Below are 19,989 nucleotides of genomic sequence, written 5' to 3' on the forward strand. Positions count from 1 at the left end.
TAAAGGGCAGAGACGGACGAGAAAATTCAGGTAGATTTAGTAGCCCGGGTGTCTCTTCTCTAAGGGTTGATTAGTAAATTCGAATTTTCTAAACATTTTTTTGTTCAAGACTCTCAAATTCGAATTGGGAATAATCTAAACTCGATTTTCATTTTAATTCAAATCAGAAAATCAAGATTTATCAAACCTTGACCCTTGGAACAATTCTAATTTGACTATTCACCACCTAAAACCTGCCAAGGTCATGTATAAGTCAATGGGAGAGGTCCAGTGACCCATTTGAACATAATAGCCTTCCTGACATTTGAGGAATTTTGATTCAAGTTTTCGGGTCGGTAATATTTGTTCGAGTCTTAGATATTCGATTTTTTTTTTATCAAATAACCTCCCAATCGAATTTTAAGTATATTCGAATTTATTAGAGTTAAAAAAATTCACATGAATTCAAAATTCAACCTATGATAAATGGAGTCAGGAAGGATTTTTTTCCCCTCTGAAGCAAATTGGAGAGGCTTCAAATATTTTTTTTTTTGCCTTCATCTGGATCAACTAGGAGTTAGGCAGGTTATATACACGATGGATGAACTTGATGGATGTTTGTCTTTTTTTCAACTTAACTTACTAAATTACTATTTTACCCTTAGCTCCAAGTACAGTACTGATTGAGGCATTACACTATACAGAATCCCATTATTTGGGATTCAGTGTTAACTGCCATTAGGCTTTTTACAATAATATTTAACTGAACTTTTATAACCACAAATTACATGCTCAAAAGCCAGTAACACTTAGGGGCACATTTACCTGGGGTTGAATATCGAGGGTTAATTAACCCTCGATATTCGACCGTCGTAGTAAAATCTTTCGACTTCGAATATCGAAGTCAAAGGATTTTGCGCTATTCCTACGATCGAATGATCGTAGGAATAATCGTTTGATGGAACGATTAAATCCTTCAAATCGAACTATTCAAAGGATTTTAATCCATCGATCTAAGGATATTCCTTCGATCATGAAATTGTTAGGAAGCCTATGGGGACCTTCCCCATACGCTAACATTGGCCTCGGTAGGTTTTAGGTGGCGAACTAGGGGGGTCGAAGAAATTTTTAAAGAGACAGTACTTCGACTATCGAATGGTCGAATAGTCGAACGATTTTTAGTTTGAATCGTTCGATTCGAAGTCGAAGGTCATAGTCGAAGGTCGAAGTAGCCATATTCGACCATTCGAAATTCAAACAATTTTTCCTCTATTCCTTCACTCGAACTAAGTAAATGGGCCCCTAAGGCTACAGAAGATATATCACTCCTGGGGCCAAGACTTTTAGCTTATGTACAGCTGCAAATGTGTGACAGATATACTTCCCCTCTTCTTACTAAAGCATTGCACGGTAAGTTGAGGCAGGGCTAATATTGCAAATATCACCCTTGTCATTTGCAATCAAAGTGGGTTTAGACAAATACAATCTGTGTGCGTCAAAAACACAAGACTATCAGCGCTGGGTAAAGTCATAAAGTTCAACGCCCAGCTATAGGATTTTTTTATAAACCATTTATTCTTGCACACCTTCAACCCATCTTATTTTCCCTGCTGCAAGAAACAACTGCTGATTTGTGCTGCAATCATCTTTTAGACTAGGGGAATCAATCTGACTCACAGCATGACAGATGGATTTGCAAAAGGAGAACAAATATTAGACTAAGAATCTCGCTAATAAAATTTTATTTATATGTAGGATCCACTAAAACTCATTTAGAAATAAAATAACTATTTGTAAAACTGAATACCTGAAGCCTATTGTTTCAGTCAAATCAATAAGCCAGTTTGATTTTTTTTTTAATTCCAACACAGATCAAATGGTTTCAGTCTTTTTATAAATCTGCACCCATCTATCTAATGCAGTGATCCTTAGCCTATAGGTGAGAATCCATAATTGGGTCCTAGTGCTGCTTAGGGAGAGTCTACATGTTCCCTATTTAATGAAGTGAATGTTTTTGGTAGAGTAAAAAATACCTTATTTAAACAAAAACAAAACTATTTCTTGGGTGCAATGCTGAATCCCAGATAACCTGAAGAACACATCAGGAGGATCTGGGAAAATATTAAACAAGTCAATAAAATCTGTATCTAATGAGTCACATAAATTAAACCCATAAAACAGCAGAACATAAAAGGCAATTCCCGCCATTGGGTACAGTTGCCAGTGGCTGTTTTTTCACATTCCAAACATTTATTGGTATTGGATAAAAACTGCTTTATATAAATCCTAAATCCTCTTTTTTCCTTGAAGGTAAGTGGAAAACCGCTTCATGAAAATGGGAATGGAACAATAGTAGTGAATGGAGTAAATTATTCAGAATATTTCACTGTACTGCAGGACAGGTAAACACCACTTACTGTCTAATGAGCTATGGCATCCTTCGATTATGCCGTGTAGCATCAGTTACCAACACCTACTACTGTTTTGGTGTAAGAAATCTATTTAAAACTCAGCTGCAGCAGCAATAAAAAAAAAAAAGTCAATTACATACCTTTTATTGCTGTTTGTAAGTGTGTCTGCAGCATCCCCTACTGGGAAATAGAGTAAGAATTTCTTTGTGTACTGATTGTCATCATATGGCTGCACACACTAAAATGCATGTCACGTTTAGTGCCAACATATTCACTTACACCCTGTAACAGGAATATCCCATTTTATTCACATCATGAAAGACCGTGTAATTCTAAGCAACTTTGAAAAGCACATGAATAAAAAAAAACAAACAGAAACTTTCAAAGGAATTGTTCAGTATAAAAATAAAAACATGGTAAATAGATAAGCTGTGCAAAATAAAAAATGTTCCTAATATAGTTAGTTAGTCAAAAATGTAATCTATAATGGCTGAAGTGACTGGATGTCTAACATAATAGCCACAACACTACTTCCTGCTTTGCAGCTCTCTTGATTTTCACTGATTGGTTACCAGGCAGTAACCAATCAGTTACTTGAGGGGGGGCACATGAGTCATAACTGTTGCTTTTGAATCTGAGCTGCATGCTAAGGATCAATTGCAAACTCACTGAACAGTTATGTCCCATGTGCCCCCCCTTAAAGTCACTGACTAACTCAGAGTTAGAGAGCTGAAAAGCAGGAAGTAGTGTTCTTGCTATTATGTTAGACATTCAGTCACTCCAGCCTTTATACATTACATTTTTGGCTAACTAACTATATTAGAAACATTTTTATTTTGCACAGCCTATCTATTTACCCAGTTTTCCATTTAAAATTCAAGGCAGGGAAGGCAAGAGTTAAGATTATATTGCAACCCACTGACTGTCGAACTGTATCAGCCCCAATATATTCTACCTGCATTTTTGAGGGTATTAACTCCGTGAGTACCCAACACATTCCATGGCTCTAACTAATGGGGATATAAATAAGACATTATCGTTTCAAAGCAAAATAATCACTCATTAATTGTAATAACAAATGCAAAAAGTAACTTTTAAATTGTAGGGCAACTACATGAATGGGTGTTAATAGAAACGCCTGTCCATTACCCATCAGTCTCCTGGATTTCTTCCGGTATGAGGTTTTTGTTTGACTTGTTAGTGCAACTGAGAGGACGCTTCCAACAGTAAGAATGAAAAATATTTAACAGAAGTACCTTTCTGCTTTTACTTTCCAGAGAGCAGCTAATGTTCCCACTCCAATTCCTTGACCGGCTTGGAAAGTATAACTTAGAGTGCGTGGTGGCTGGAGGAGGGAAGTCATCATAGACTGGTGCCCTCCGCCTGGCCACCTCTAGAGCCTTCCTTAGCTTTGTATCTGAAAATTAAATTGAATCCATGAGGCAAGGTAAGTTATGTAGTTCAATACAAACCCTACTCAAGTTTATCTTCTCAAATGGTTTATAAGAAAAAGCCAGGCCCCCGTCATGCCATATCCTATTCTATACTATCATATAAAGTGGCAACATTTTCCCATTCAAAGTCTAATCATGCGACATCTGCAGATATCAGTGTTTAATACATGTTGTACTCAATGTATGAGAACAGCTTATCCAGTGTTTCTGGCACTTTATTCATATATTGCTGACATATACCACAGACCTTTACAGAGATTAACCATTAGTCACTGTGCAGCAAAGTTTACAAGCTATAAGTCCCTGTTACATTCACTAAGGTTAGTTATATCAAAAGCCTGCCTGCATGTTTGTGGAAAGTGGGAGGAAACCATAGCAAAAAGAACTGCCCTCTATAGAGTCTAACCTAGGACCCCAGCACTGCAAGGCAGCAGCTACCCAGTATGCCACCATACTGCCAGATTATGGCAGCAGATACTCCCTACTGAGTCAATTCTACCTCTGGATTTACCTGAGATCCTCACACCCAGTTGCACAAGTACTATCTTTGGTCGGATCCAGTAAGAGAATTTAAATCTTATTCTTGCTATGATAAAGGGTTTTTTTACATGAATATTTCTTTTAAAATATAACGTTTGACAAGGCTAAATAATTGTTACTCCAGATAATAGTTTTTCCAGACTGAATAAGTCTGAAAGACTATACTGTTGGAGAGATGGACAGTGGTGGAGGTGATGCTGCTTGCCACCAAATCATAAAATAGGCATGGGATTAGTTTGAATGCAGTTGTAGTAAATGGTCACTAGATGGAAACCTTGTACAGTACTAGTCAGAGAAAAAAATGTCCTCTGAACCTGTTAAATATTTAGTTAATAGTTACAGTATATTTTCAAGCATTATATCTTATATATCTTTATTATATCTTATATACAATATATCTTTGTTTATACTCACAAGCATCTTAATTGAATTCTACATTGTAAGAAACATTTTTAATTGTCATGCAGTGATAACATCTAATACATAAATCAGCCTGGAGAATAGCCTGATCAAAAGGTGTTTTTCCTGTCATTGAACCCAAGCTGGCAAGCCACTGTACAGTAAATATACCCCTTGATATTGTGTAGTCTGCAGCACAGGGAAAATGTCCAGGTGCTTTTTAGATCTCTCTTTTCTATATCTCTCCGATACTGAATTTCTGTACGGCCTATTACCCCAGCACCATATACCGATTATGAGACAAATATTTCTGTTATAGCTCTGTTCTTGTTCTCTCCTATTTATCTTGTGGGCTTTTACTAGGGATGCACCGAATCCAGGATTCAGTTTGGGATTCGGCCAAATCGTTCTGCCCTGCCGAACCGAATCCAAATTTGCATATGCGGGGAGGGAAATTGCGAGACTTTTTGTCACAAAACAAGGAAGTAAAAAATGTTTCCCCTTCCCACCTCTATAATGTTGGACCCTAGTTGCCAACTTTTTTAAAGAAAATAATAACAAATGTTAATTCATACTGCCTCACGGTATCGCTGTTACAGTACATGAGGTTTGTTTCTGCACCGAAACCAATAGTGTGTATATATATATATATATATATATATATATATATATATATATATATATATATATATATATATATATATAGCAAAAAACTTCCGCACACATAGGTCTTGGTATGTGAAAAAAGAATCTACCATCTTTTTTTCACTTATCAAGACCTATGTGTGCGGAAGTTTTTTTGCTTTATACATATGAATTTTTGTTCCAGCACCTAGGCATCACCATGGCTATCTGAGTGCACCTATCTAGTTATATGTCTATATATAAATATATATATATATATATATATATATATATATATATATATATATATATATATATATATAGCAGGATTATCGAGAAATACCCGCACTCCTTCACATACGTTTTTATGCCGGGTGCATGGCCAAATATGGTTATGTAGAAAAATGGCAAAAAAGGACCAGCACTCCGTGTTCCAAGAAAGTCAAAATGGTTTATTCAAAACTCACAGTGTCTCCAACGTTTCGACCCTCTTTGGGGTCTTTATCAAGGATAAAGTGCTGTGTTTTACAAATCTTTAAATACCCACAAACCCTCCACAAGTGACGCCCTGAAGTGACATCATAACCAATCAGATTATTCAATTATGTCGTTATATCACAGATGTAAAAAGTATTAAAATCGAGTGAAAAAACATCTTTCATTAAGACATATGTGCATAAATATATAAATATATAAATACATAAAAATGTAGATGTGCAGTTATATAAAAAAATCTCATATACATGAATGAAAAACCACCACTAGGTGTCACCTCGATATCAGGTACTGAAAAATCCGTGTATCCAATCCACTTAAAATCACTTTAAAAGTCCCAATACAGCTCACTACATTTCCAGATACAGCAAATACATTGTAACATCATCTGCAAAAGAAGTTTTTTTGTTATTATGTATCTCTTATTTATGTTTCCATTTCTGTATCAATAGACTTATTCATATATATACAAAGTCTCCATATATTGTGAATACATAGTAACTGTCTGGATGGGAGAAAATTTTTTTGTAACAGGTAAAAGTAGCGTTTGCAGCAAAGATGTATTTCAAGTTAGGAAACAGCTTAAAATTTGTTGTCCATTCAATCCCTATATATTACCAACAGCTGATTAATTAATGATACAGGCATATGTCCAGGAATGGCTCTGCTTTGGAAAACTGCAAGCTGACCACCAAACAAAAACTAAAGTGTAAGAGTCATCAAAAATTGAATGCAGTAGTGGATCAGTTTAAAAATAAAAAGTCATTTATTAGGACATAGCCTAACACATTTCACACCTACTGGGGCACTTACTCATAGGCTAGTGTATGCATAGACTACAGCCTAATGTGAACTGCTAGCCTGCAGGAGGCTCTGCTTAGAGTAAAACTGCATTATTATGCTTACATGCCTGACATGTAAAAACTTGGCACCTATTTTGAGGCCACTGGGAGCAACATCAAAGGGGGTGGTGAGCAACATGTTGCTTGTGAGCCACTGGTTGGAGATCAGTGCCAATGAGCCTTGTGTGAAGCCCAGGGTTGCCACCTGGCCGGTATTTTACTAGCCTGGCAGGTAAAAAAGTTGCATGATGTACAGGGAAAAACCATAAAAACATAGGAAGGCTGGTATTTTATTCTAGAAAAGGTGGCAACTCTAGCCACATCCCACAAGTCTGGTGAATGAAGTAAGAGTGAGGCAGGGCCCTTTGCAGGAAAGGCTGTACCACAAGGGTGCAAGAGTGCAAGTGATTTGTGGGCCAGGTAGTGTGGTGGCAGTTTGCTGTGGCCTGAGACTGTAGGGCCCATGCTCCCACCCCATGTGCTGACCTTGAGTGTTTAGTGTGTGTCATGGTGGGACATGGTGAGGTAAGAGATTGGATTTACACACTGTACGCAAATAGAGCCAAATATATGGTATAAACCAAATGATAAAGTGCCATCTGAGGCCATGTTCTCCCCTTGTATCACAACTCAGCCAGCCTGCTGGGACCTGTTCATGTTCAGCTGCATGACAGGGGTACTATGACAAATCTATTTGGACTGTACCTTAAAAGCAGCCCATAAAATACATTTTCTGCGGTTAGTTCCCTATAATAATACGGGACACAAATGTAGCAGCTGTTGTAGTGTATTTGGAAATGTGTATTACTCCTGCAGGGAACAGGGGGGGGGGTGTCGTGGGCCTTAGCAGCCGCTCCAATCAATATGTTCGTCAGGCTCCAGTCCCAGAACGGGGTGCACCTCTGGCTGTTCCACAAAGGCGGCATAAGGGTTAAGAAGCGACTAGTGAGTGTGGGCCCTCCCCTTGAGGCCAGTGGTCGACGTGAGTACATGGCAATTGGGAACGGGGTCCGGCTGATGTATGTGGGGCTGGAGGCGATGTAAGGCAGCTATGACTGTGCGTTTGGCTTTTAGCTCCGGCCACCGCAGAAGTCGGGCCCTAGCCATCTCCCCCAATGCGAGGCTGCTTCACATATATGGGTGGAGAGGGGGTCCCTTCCGCATCCTTCATAGGCACGGACTGCTGCATCCGGCTGGAAGGTAATGTAGCCGCGTGTGACTTCTTCCCAGTCATGAAGCAACCCTGTTAGCTCCCAGACCCTGTGCGTCCTGCATCATTCATCCCCACAGAAACCATTTGCCTTTGCAATTCCATGGTCTGACTTTCCTACAGATGTGTCCCCTGGAGCAGGCGTCTATTCTATAACTGCAAACCAGCTTCTTTGCTTTCCCTCTATAAACCAGCCTCTATGCTTTCCCTCTATACACACACACTCCATATATTCCTTACATTTGTGCTGCCTGAACATGTTTGCATTTGCTACAGACCTACATAGGGACAGTAAATCCATATATCAGTTTATCTGCTACACTTGTAGGCCTCTCCCCTGTGTACATGATGCATCACACACTAGCATTTCCCCTTGAAAAATATATTTTATATATATATCAAGGGGCCAAACTGAATCATAATGCAGATAAAATAGCTGATATGGATTTTAAAAATACATTTCTAAAGAGCAATAATAAGCACATGAGCGATTTAGGGATAGTTAACTGAAAATGGATCTTAATAACTATGGATGTGATGTGATTGTGAATGATACACTCTGATTGTGAATGATACACTCTGCTGGGGAATGTAGTCATATAAATAAGGGATAATAATGCTATAGACGAGCTGCAGCTCTTCCTCATTTCCTGCTGTTCTAATCTGTCTGCCCAAAGAATGGAAACAATACATAGGTGGTTATACCATGTCTGACGCCTCATGCTCAGTCTGTCCCTTTCATTCGCAGGCTGATTGGTCAGAAAACGCAAGGGGTCACCTGGTGTACTGCCAGCCTTTAGCCATCACTGTTCCATCGTCTGATCTGCTGTTAATGACTAAATTCATTTAGGGCTGGGGTGTCCAAACTTTTTGCAACGAGGACCAGATTTGGTGAGGTGAAAATGTGTGGGAGACGACCATTCAGCCTGACATCCATTCCGAGGTAGCTAGCTTGTGATCAGGATCATTCACTCCTGGAGATGGACAAGTACACGGCGTTTAGGAAGTGGAGTCTGTTTGGACTTATTCTCCACGCCTCATTTAAACAAGAAATCATGTAGCCGTAGCCGTAATATTTGGGCAAATGATTAGTGAAATGATCTGCCACTTGGTCTATACTGCTGCCTGTGTGCTGAAGGTGTAAGCAATAGACACGTACTTACACGTAGTGATGCGCCGCTCTCGCATAAGGCTTTAGTTTACTGTACTGGCATGTCAGTACGTCTATTGCACCTTCTGCCCTAAAGAAGTATGTGAGAGCGGAGCATCACTACGTGCCAGTATGTGTCTATTGCTGACACCTTCAGCAATTTAGACCAAGTAGCAGATCATTTCACTAATCATGTGCCCAAATATTACTGCTATGGCTACGCAATTCTTGATTGCATTGTGCTGGCGGGCCACATTATTATTCACTTCATGATGGAGGCTGAGGGCTGGTGTAAATTTGAAAATGGCGGCAATTGGCCCCTGGGCCTGACTTTGGACATGCCTGATTTAGGGCTTCCCAGCAAACAGTTCTATCCATTCAAGGTCTGGGGGCCCTAATAGTGCAAACCACTCAGTTTATGTAATGTTCCAGTTCTTATTTAACTAGTTTTATAACACAGCACTTCTCAGTTCTACATAATGTTTTAAAACCTCAGAACTTCATTTGCATTTGACCTGCATGGGGTTTGTGAAAGTAAACATATGGCAGACAGTCTGTCACTAGAAGTTTTTCAATGTTCCTATACTTATGTTTTTTACGCTCTCTTTTTGTAGATGATTCAGGATGTAGGAACTTCATGGCTTCCTCATAAGAAGGAAGGATCAATGCAGCCAGCACAGTGAACGCTTTGAGAAAAGAACAATGCTAATAGGCTTCTAACAATGGGCTGCAATAATACTGCCCTAGACAGTTGTATGCTTCCAAATCTCAGCACTGCTACTGCTCCTCCAGATTCTAGGTTTGCATTTCCCACCCCACTCAGGATATTGTTGGCAATAATAATGATAGTGATGATTGCTATTGCTTTTTTGGGCAATGCCATTGTTTGCCTTATTGTCTATCAGAAGCCAGCCATGCGTTCAGCAATCAATCTCCTCCTGGCAACACTGGCATTCTCTGACATCATGTTGTCCCTTTTCTGTATGCCCTTTACTGCAGTAACAATAATAACTGGGAGTTGGCTCTTTGGAACTCAGTTTTGCCAGATATCCGCCATGCTGTACTGGTTTTTCGTGTTAGAAGGTGTGGCCATTCTACTTATCATCAGCGTGGATCGTTTCCTTATTATAGTACAGAGGCAGGACAAACTGAACCCACACCGTGCCAAGATCATGATTGCTGCTTCTTGGGTATTGTCTTTTTGTATCTCATTTCCATCGATGGTTGGGTGGACGTTAGTGGAGGTGCCTACACGTGCTCCACAATGTGTCCTCGGTTATACAGACATCTCTGCTGATAGAGTTTATGCAGTCATGCTCATAGTAGCAGTCTTCTTTATTCCATTTAGCGTAATGCTGTATTCGTATTTGTGTATCCTGAACACCGTTAGAAGGAATGCTGTCCGAATTCACACTCACGCCGACAGCTTGTGCCTCAGCCAAGTAAGCAAATTGGGACTTATGGGACTGCAGAGGCCACACCAAATGAATGTGGACATGAGCTTCAAAACCAGGGCCTTTACCACTATTTTGATTCTTTTCATTGGATTTTCTCTCTGCTGGCTTCCTCACTCAGTATTCAGCTTACTCTCAGTATTCAGCAGGACATTTTACTACAGCTCTTCATTTTACATCATCAGCACATGTATCTTGTGGCTCAGTTACCTGAAGTCTGTCTTCAACCCTGTTATATATTGTTGGAGGATCAAGAAGTTCCGCGAGGCCTGTCTGGAATTCATGCCTAAAACATTTAAGATCCTTCCAAAAGTACGAGGAAGGACAAGACGGCGGATTCATCCAAGCACAATTTATGTGTGTGGTGAACATCAGTCAACTGTTTAAGAAACCTCTTCAGGGATATTTGTAAAATGAGCACAAACAGTGTAGTTTGACATTCGAAAATGGCTTACGTGATCATGTTTTTTTAATTTCAAAACTGATTATACAGGTCTTGTTAGGCTCTATTCTTATTGTATTTCATAACAATGCACAATTAATGGAATGATAATGGGAAGGTGTGTAGCAGATGGGCATTTCCTCACTGGTTACTTAATAACACCAACGAGACATGGTACATGTTGTTCTCGACCTCAGTTGTTGGCCAAAATCAATCCTCATGATGCTTTCAGTAATGGTAACTGAAATGTGTCCACAGAGGAGGGCAAGTGGGGGTGGCTGGTTCCACTTCATTGTGGACAGCAATAGTTGAATATATTTGTGTTTAGGTGATTTTGCCTGTGTTGGAGAGAGACTGAGTTTAAGTGCTTGCATGTGTGATTGGGAATAATCCGAACTCAATTTGATTTCAAGATTTATCAAACCTTTACCCTGGGAATAATTTGAACTATTCACCACCAAGTTCATGTATAAGTCAGTGGGAGAGGTCCAGTGACCCATTTGAAGATGTTAATATCATTCCTGACATTCAACCTTTGATAAATTTTAGCTCCTGTAATTATTTGTTTAGAAGGTATGTTTCATTGCTTCAAGATTATGTTTTCGATCTAGAGTTGGACTGGTGCTTCTGGGGCCAATCAGAAGTGTGACTTCCAGGCACCTCCATAAAAACTAAAAGGGCCTTCCTAACAGAGCCAAATTTCACATCGCTCCCAGACCCCACACATGTGCGAAGGCGGTGCCTGCTTTCGTCTTCCCTGATCTGGTCAGGCCAGGGGGAAAGGAGAGCGGATGGTCCGGGTGGGAGAACTGGGCTGGCGGGCCCCATAAAGACCGGAGCCCACCGGATTTTTGTCCAGTATTCTGCTGGCCCAGTCCAACACTGTTTGGGTCTGTCTACCTATTGATTGTCGGATCTGCCCGTTTATTTGCAGCTCGGTTCCTTTTGGCTAGTCCTGTTGTACAGTATCTCAATAAGTCTCAACAAAGTACCATTATATTTCACTTACTAATTATCTAATGTATACAAATACAGTAGAACCCCCCATTTTACATTTTTCAGGGACCAGAAAAATATGGTGTAAAATCCACGAAAATGTAAAATCAGGGAAATGTATTATGCATATCATATAGGTGGGACTACAAAACAACAATGTAAAATGAGGGAAAACTTAAAATCAGGGGATGTAAAAGAGAGGTTCTGACTAGCCTTCTACATAGAAATTTTCTTATCCATACAGTCAACTTGTGTATTAATTCAAGATGGTACAGCCACCTCTGAGATTAAATAACTTTCTATAATACTACTGTATATTGTTTTTTTTTTACATCTTTGAGATTTCTTGTGTTTATATAAAGGTATATCCCTGCACTTTAAGGCTGTTGTAACACGGGGGCTGACCTTGGCCTTCAGAAAAGAGCAGGCCAAAAATTAGCCCCAACACTGACATTAGACTTCTTCTTTGCCTGCTCCCGGAACCGTTGGGTAGGCCTGGGTGTAAGGGACGTGTGGTGGATTTCAGTGCCTGAAACGGTGAGAGTTCCAGGTGCAGGCAAAGAAAGATATCAGAGTTAGACCTGATTCTCTTGCATCAGCCTAATATGTGTTGTTGCTGGTCAGCCCCTATTGTTAACATATTTGATAATAAATGTTATTCAATTTCCAATGGAGACTTAAGGTATATTTGTGTTCTTTCATGGGACCATACCTTTAATTTATTGTTGTTGAGTCTACAGCCAAAGTAAGTGAGAATTATTATGGTTTTCCCTGCTTCTAAGGGATTTGATTGCTGTAGAATGTATTTTCCAGCTGACTGCAAACACTAATGGCATGTTCTGCTGCCTTTCTGTCTTCTGTATTATTAGTTGTATGAAATGCTGCTATACAAAGACCTGAACCTAAGCCCCTGTGAATAACAGAACTATGAAGTATAGTAAACATGCTGTACATAAAAAGGCACTCTATATAAAATTATAAAAATATTAGGATTCTTGCTGGGTTTGCCAAGCCTTACTTGCAACCTTACAAATGTCAACTGAGTCATGCACAACAGCAACTAGACAAGCCAGAGGTCTTTTGGAGACAATTGCTGTAGACTGATTAAATCAAAATTGAACTCGTTGGCCACAATCACCAAAGGTTTGTTTGAAGAAAAAAAGAACAGCATTTGATTTAAATAAAAATCCCTTTTCCTATTGTTAAACATAGGAATGGATTCATTATAATTTGGGGTGGTGCCAATGGCATAGGAAACATTGTATATGATGTATATCAGGGGTGCCCAAAAGGTAGATGAGGATTTACCAGTGGACCTTTAGCTGGTGATTAGTAGATCTCAAGACACGGTCAACAAACAGCTTGTTTAAATCACCCTCCTGTTTCATGTTTTTCATTCAAATATTTATTATGTTATGGTTACATTAGGAATAGTTGTGTGTTAAATATAGAAATATAAGTTCGCTCATAAATCAATATGATATTTAAGAAATATTTCCCATGAAACAGAATGATAATAATGCTTTTATGGATGTAGAATTGTAGATCATAATGGGACAACATCACTAAAAGTAGACCTCGCATTAATAAAGTATGGACACTCCCTGGGGTAGAAGGATGAATGAATTCCACTAAATATCAGCAAATTCTGGATTCCAATGTGAAACATTTGCAAATATGTTGTTTTTTAAAACACTGATTCCTGCAGTGGTTGTTTCCTACTTTTTCACACACAAAAATGTGTAATTTGGCAAGCGTTGCACAGACGTATGCATTCAACTCTATATACAGTATTAGTCAGACAAGACAACAGACTGGTGCTGGCGTAATGGTTTTTGATTTTGCGGATTTTCAATAAGGCTAGGGAGGCTAAGCCTCCCCAAACCTGTCTGGCCCCTAAAATCAAAAGAAATAAAACCTGCTCCGTTGCTGACTGCACTGTTCCTTTAATCACAGGGAGACTGATATGAAGCAGTTGTAACATCCAGCTGGCCATGTTTGCAGCTTTCAGTCAACTCACAGGTACTATATACAGCAGCTTCTCCACCAGCTTGAATAAGTATTAAAGGTTTTTTTAGGTTATTTTTTTTTCTCAGTTTCTTGTTTATACTAGTTTTTCTGACTTTTTTCATTGTTGTTTTCATGGAATCAGCCCTGTGTTATACCTACCATTTTTCCTGAGGCTCTTATATGTAAATCAGCATTTAATTTCCCACTAAGTATAATGTGCCAGGACCCACTGTGTACAATGTGCCAGGACCCACTGTCACCCACTGTGTATAATGTGCCAGGACCCACTGAGTATGTGCCAGGACCCACTGTCTCCCATTGAGTATAATGTGCCATGATCCACTGTCACCCGCGGAGTATAATGTGCCAGGACCCACTGTCTCCCACTGAGTATAATGTGTCAGCACCCACTGAGTATAATGTGCCAGAACCCACTGAGTATAATGTTCCAGGACCCACTGTTTCCCACTAAGTATAATGTGCCAGGACCCACTAAGTATAATGTGCCAGGACCCACTAAGTATAATGTGCCAGGACCCACTGTCTCCCACTGAGTATAATGTGCCAGGACCCACTGTTTCCCACTAAGTATAATGTGCCAGGACCCACTGTCTCCCACTGAGTATAATGTGCCAGGACCCACTGTTTCCCACTAAGTATAATGTGCCAGGACCCACTAAGTATAATGTGCCAGGACCCACTGTCTCCCACTGAGTATAATGTGCCAGTACCCACTGTCTCCCACTGAGTATAATGTTCCAGGACCCACTAAGTATAATGTGCCAGGACCCACTGAGTATAATGTTCCAGGACCCACTAAGTATAATGTGCCAGGACCCACTGTCTCCCACTAAGTATAATGTGCCAGGACCCACTAAGTATAATGTGCCAGGACCCACTGTCTCCCACTGAGTATAATGTGCCAGGACCCACTGAGTATAATGTGCCAGGACCCACTGTCTCCCACTAAGTATAATGTGCCAGGACCCACTGTCTCCCACTAAGTATAATGTGCCAGGACCCACTAAGTATAATGTGCCAGGACCCACTGTCTCCCACTGAGTATAATGTTCCAGGACCCACTGTTTCCCACTAAGTATAATGTGCCAGGACCCACTAAGTATAATGTGCCAGGACCCACTATCTCCCACTGAGTATAATGTTCCAGGACCCACTGTTTCCCACTAAGTATAATGTGCCAGGACCCACTATCTCCCACTGAGTATAATGTTCCAGGACCCACTGTCTCCAATACACAATATATTTTGGGGGAAAAAAAAAAAAAAAAAAAAAAAAAAAACTTACTGTTTAACCCAACTGGCATGCAAGGTGACCGGTTCCCTTTAAGTTAACCAGTATATGGTCAAATTTAGCCTCTCCAAACAAAAAAAAAAAAAATCACCCTCCGCCTATCATTTTGCCCCTCACACCTGGGAAAAACTGCCTTGAGATTACTGCTCGCATAGAAATACTGTAAGTTACATTTATTGTAAAAGCAAAGCAATATCTTATAAAAAAAAAAAAAACTATGATTTGTAGTATAAACCATGGTTAATGTAAAATAAAAGAAACTATACAGCTATTTACCTTGAGTCGCCTAGAAAATTATGTAAACAATAAATAAACCCAATAGGCTGGTTTTGCTTCCAATAAGGATTCATTATATCTTAGTTGGGATCAAGACAAGGTTTTGTGTTATTATTACAGAGAAAAAGGAAATCATTTTTTTTTCTAAATTGGATTATTTGGATAAAATAGAGTCTATGGGAGACGGCCTTTCTGTAATTTGGAGATTTCTGGATAACGGATTTACGGATAACGGGTCCTATACCTGTATCAGCCAGTACTGTGAGGCGACTTGCATAGATTGCTTCTCTGAACATTTGCATAGGTTTAAATTTCCATACATCAGCAAAGGCTTTTCCTATAGGCACAGTAGTTGGAAACCTGCAAAAAGGAAATGTTCGGTGCCAGCAGTGAGAAGCGATGTCATGTAATAAGAAAGGGTTAATAAATAGGAGTTTATCAATGGGTGAGTTACAGCCACACTGACTTACTTGCTTTTGCTTATTACTGAATGGAAGGTTTCTCTTTACAGCTGCACATTCTGTATGTGTAGTGTATTTGTAGTTAAGATTTGTCTGAGATTGTACATTGTGTTTTACAAAGTCGTCGCTTTCTTTTTTTTATTAAATATGCCAATGGCAGCATAGTTTCAACCTTGAGGCAAATGAGAGAAAAAGACAACCCTGGTAACTTTTAAGAATTTTCATTTTTCCGGGAATCCATTTCTTATAGTGCAAGTGCCCTCTCTACCCTACAGAAATGTTGTTCCCTACTTCTACTGACCGTGCATAACTGTATTATCTGCTATATCAACTATGTAACTAGCGCTTTCATTCTGGGATTGGGAAGCCCTGTTCAAACCTAATAAACCTAGTAGGGTTATAGAAGCTACTTGTGTGATATTCTGGTAATTATTTCACAGAGAAGAAAGAAAACCAGTGGAAATTGATCTAAAGGAGAAGCAATCAACCTGTAACTCTCAAGGTGCGGCTGAACTATATCAGCCCTGCCAAGTTTGCCTTGAAGGCTACCATCCCAGTTTTTTTCACATTTTAATGTTAATAAAATATAACACTCAGCAATAGCTATTGATGAATGTTAAAAAATGTGCAATAACTACAGATACACGGCCAATTTTGCACACCTTAATTCACCTGACAACTTTTTGTCTTTCATGAATCACAATGTGCCTTTGACATTTTCTTGTGTTTAACTAGCTCTCAGAATACAGACAGAGCGCTATATTATTTAAAGAAAATGGTGTAGCAAATCCCGCTTACATTCAGGACTATCCTTTCACATCACTCCGCTGAAATAAAGTGGGCAACCATTTTTCGTGGTGCACATGCTCATAATGGTATGCGTATTTTGTGCATATGTGTGATGTTTTACTCATGCACATAGTTAGCAAAAGCCCTGTTACTTTTCTCAGTGCTATAATATAGCTGGCTGTGCAAGGAGCTTACTACCGATGTGGGTGACTTAGCATTTGGAGGAGACATTGAATTATCCTGCACCAGGGCAGCCATCAGGGGGGAGAGTTGTAGGGGGCCCGGCCAGGCTTACTTGGTTAGATGGGCCCCCCATCTTTCTGAGAGCTGCTGACTTCGGGAAGGCATGGACATTTAAGGGGCCCTGGCCGCCAATTTTCTTATAATGTGGGGGGCTAGCAACCAATATTTTTTAATGGGGGGCCCTGGGCACAAATGTTTTTTATGGGGGGCCCTGACCACCAATATCTTTTTATTTTATTTTTTTAACATGTGGGAACCCTAGCCACCAATATTTTTTTTTTTTTTACTGTGTGGTGGGGGGGCGGACCTGTGGGGTGGGGAGGGCGGACCTGTAGGTGGGGCTTGCGGTGGGCGCAGCTCAGGGTGCCCAGGAAATTTTGTCGTATGGGGCCCTGTGATTTCTGATGGCAGTCCTGTACCTCTGATGAGGGAACATACTTACTATCAAGCACAATGTACAGTTGTATTATTACAGAAAATAAAAATATATAAAGGACAACAAAAGCTAAAATCACTGAGGTGTTCCAAAATGTTAGGCACCCACATTTGATTAAAATTGCTTGATTAGCTGATATCCTGAACCAATGCTCCTGTTCACTAAAAACTGCACAAGCCCTAGCTATTGCTGCAGAAGTCTACCTTCACCATCTTCTTTGGCTTCTTCCTTCTCTTTGTTCTAGTTTGGTGGGTGCGTGTGCAGTAAAGTGAAGCCAAACTTGGAAAATATTTAAGTGTGCATGTGCCTGTCTGCACCCAGAGGAAAGAAAATCGTGTTGGCACAGCCTCTAAAGAAGTACCCTGTGCCAATGCAGTTTTCTGCTAACAGGAGTACTGCTCCACTGCATCAGGTAAATGATTATAATCACTGGATTATATCCAGTCAAATGAATTTAAGTTTTCCTGTAAAATGGAGCATACGGGAGATGGCCTTCCTGTAATTTGGAGCTTTACGGATAAAGGGGACCTGTTACCCACAAAAATTATTCCAAATCCTATTTTATCATGTTAGTCAAGCAAAATGAACTTTAATTACACTGTGAAAATTTGAATCTTGTTTTTTTCCATCTGGGAATTCATAATTCTAGCAAGCAGACGGGAGAAACATTTTGTGGACACTGTTATTAAGGAAAGCCTTGTATCATTTCAGGGGCAAAAAGGAACACCAAGAGCCCCAATAGTGTAATATGTTTTTACAAGGAGTAATGGTAGAGTAAACAAGTTAATACTCACAAACCAGGGTTACCGATAGGCAACCACTGTATAGGCAGGTGGGGAAATTATCCTGACCCCACTCAGGAATAAGACGTCGCTCTCTGTAGAAGAAGAAAACGGGGATAATACCCCTCCACTCGGGGTGGACTCAATATGGTAGTAAGACAAAACAGAGGCGCCAAAAGGATAAAAATAGCTAAAAGCATTTAAAAACCCAATGGGTAATTCAGAGGAGGTAGTAATGAACTTACCTCCTCCAAGCAGACACCAACGAAAGTGGTAATTTTCAATAATAGTTTATTCACAAAACAGTATTGCAACGCGTTTCACAGGCATTTCCTGCTTCATCAGGCAATATGGAACAGGAGCAAAAACCACTAAAAAAAAACAGACAGGCAAATTTGTAAAATATTATTGTATACAGCTGTTCGGATTATGGGAAAGTGTGGATACTAAGTGATGCCCTTGGGCCAAGTATATGGGGGGGGGAGTGGAAACAAGGGGAGGAGAAATAGTTTACAGCATGGGGAAACAAGTACTGATGGACATGGGGGATAGGCTACTCGTATATATTATCTATATTGGAAACCAAGTATCTTGGTGGGAGACATAATAGGAGACATACAATAGTAACATAATAAAGAACGTGACCTAAGGTATATTTAAAGCCAGGGGATGTAGCACAGATGACTAAACCAACAAAAGAAATCAATAAAATTAAGATAAAGTGAAAAAAAAAAAAAAATTTACCAGTGTCTTTATATAAACACGCCAGGCGCCTCTGTGCTGCTTGAGGACGCCTGAGCGTGTTATATAGTGTGACTAATTAATGGGAAGTATGTGGGGGGAGGGGAAAAACAGGGGAAAGAGGAATAATACACAGCATGGGGAAGCAAATGCTGATGGACATGGGGAATAGGCTGCTGATATATATTAGTCTAAATGAGAAACATAAAGTATCTGGGTAGGAAACATGAAATTAAACTATGTGGGAGACATAAATTAGTGAACTAAGGTATATTTAAAACAAGGGGATGTAGCACAAATGACTAAAGACAACAACAAAAAAAAGAGGAAATCAATAACTTTTAAGAAGGAATAGATATAATCTTACCAGTGTCTTTGTATAAACACGCCAGGCGCCTCTGTGCTGCTTGAGGATGCCTGGGCGTGTTATATAGTGTGACTAATTGGAGGAAAGACAAACAGGAGATGGTGTAGCCATATTGGTGGTGGAAAATAGATCATGGTATAAACGACCATTTTGGTTGGGGCTAATAAAGTGTCATAACCAATGAAAATGCAAAGGAATGCATATAAATATATGAATATATACATACACACATAAAAATTACACACATAAAAAGAACCTGATATATGAACTCTAAACAGCATTGAATAAAAAAAACCTGATGTAAAAACTCTAAACAACGTTGAATAAAAATAATGTTAAACAAAATATAAATACCTAGACCGATTATAAAAATAATGCATAAAAAAAATATATGCAAAACTATGCAGGCAATCATGCAAAAGTATGCAACCAAATATGCACATCACCTTTTCCGAAATATTGCGAAGTGATTTAAATAATCGGTCATAAAAGCATCAAATATATATGAATAAATGCAATAGAACTAGATAAAAAGGCTATTAAAAGAGAGGACTGAGAAAACATAAAACGGAACAAT

General features: G+C 39.4%; 1 protein-coding gene and 1 pseudogene across 2 annotated transcripts; both read left to right on the forward strand.

Moving 5' to 3' along the window:
• The window catches only part of LOC108708955, a 52,795-nt pseudogene extending 43,039 nt beyond the window's left edge, over positions 1–9,756 (forward strand).
• Positions 7,538–12,303, forward strand: gpr45.S (G protein-coupled receptor 45 S homeolog). 2 transcript variants are annotated; one of them, XM_018249786.2, is made up of 2 exons: positions 7,538–7,726; positions 9,719–12,303. In XM_018249786.2, exon 2 carries the CDS (start codon positions 9,827–9,829, stop codon positions 10,943–10,945), a length of 1,119 nt encoding a protein of 372 aa, XP_018105275.1. In that variant the 5' UTR covers positions 7,538–7,726; positions 9,719–9,826; the 3' UTR covers positions 10,946–12,303. The 2 variants fall into 2 exon arrangements, with proteins under 2 accessions (XP_018105275.1, XP_018105274.1); XM_018249785.2 differs by having other exon boundaries at positions 7,539–7,944.
• Positions 12,304–19,989: the final 7,686 nt, after the last annotated feature.

This window comes from Xenopus laevis, chromosome 2S, assembly GCF_017654675.1.
Source record: "Xenopus laevis strain J_2021 chromosome 2S, Xenopus_laevis_v10.1, whole genome shotgun sequence".
NCBI lineage: Eukaryota > Metazoa > Chordata > Amphibia > Anura > Pipidae > Xenopus > Xenopus laevis.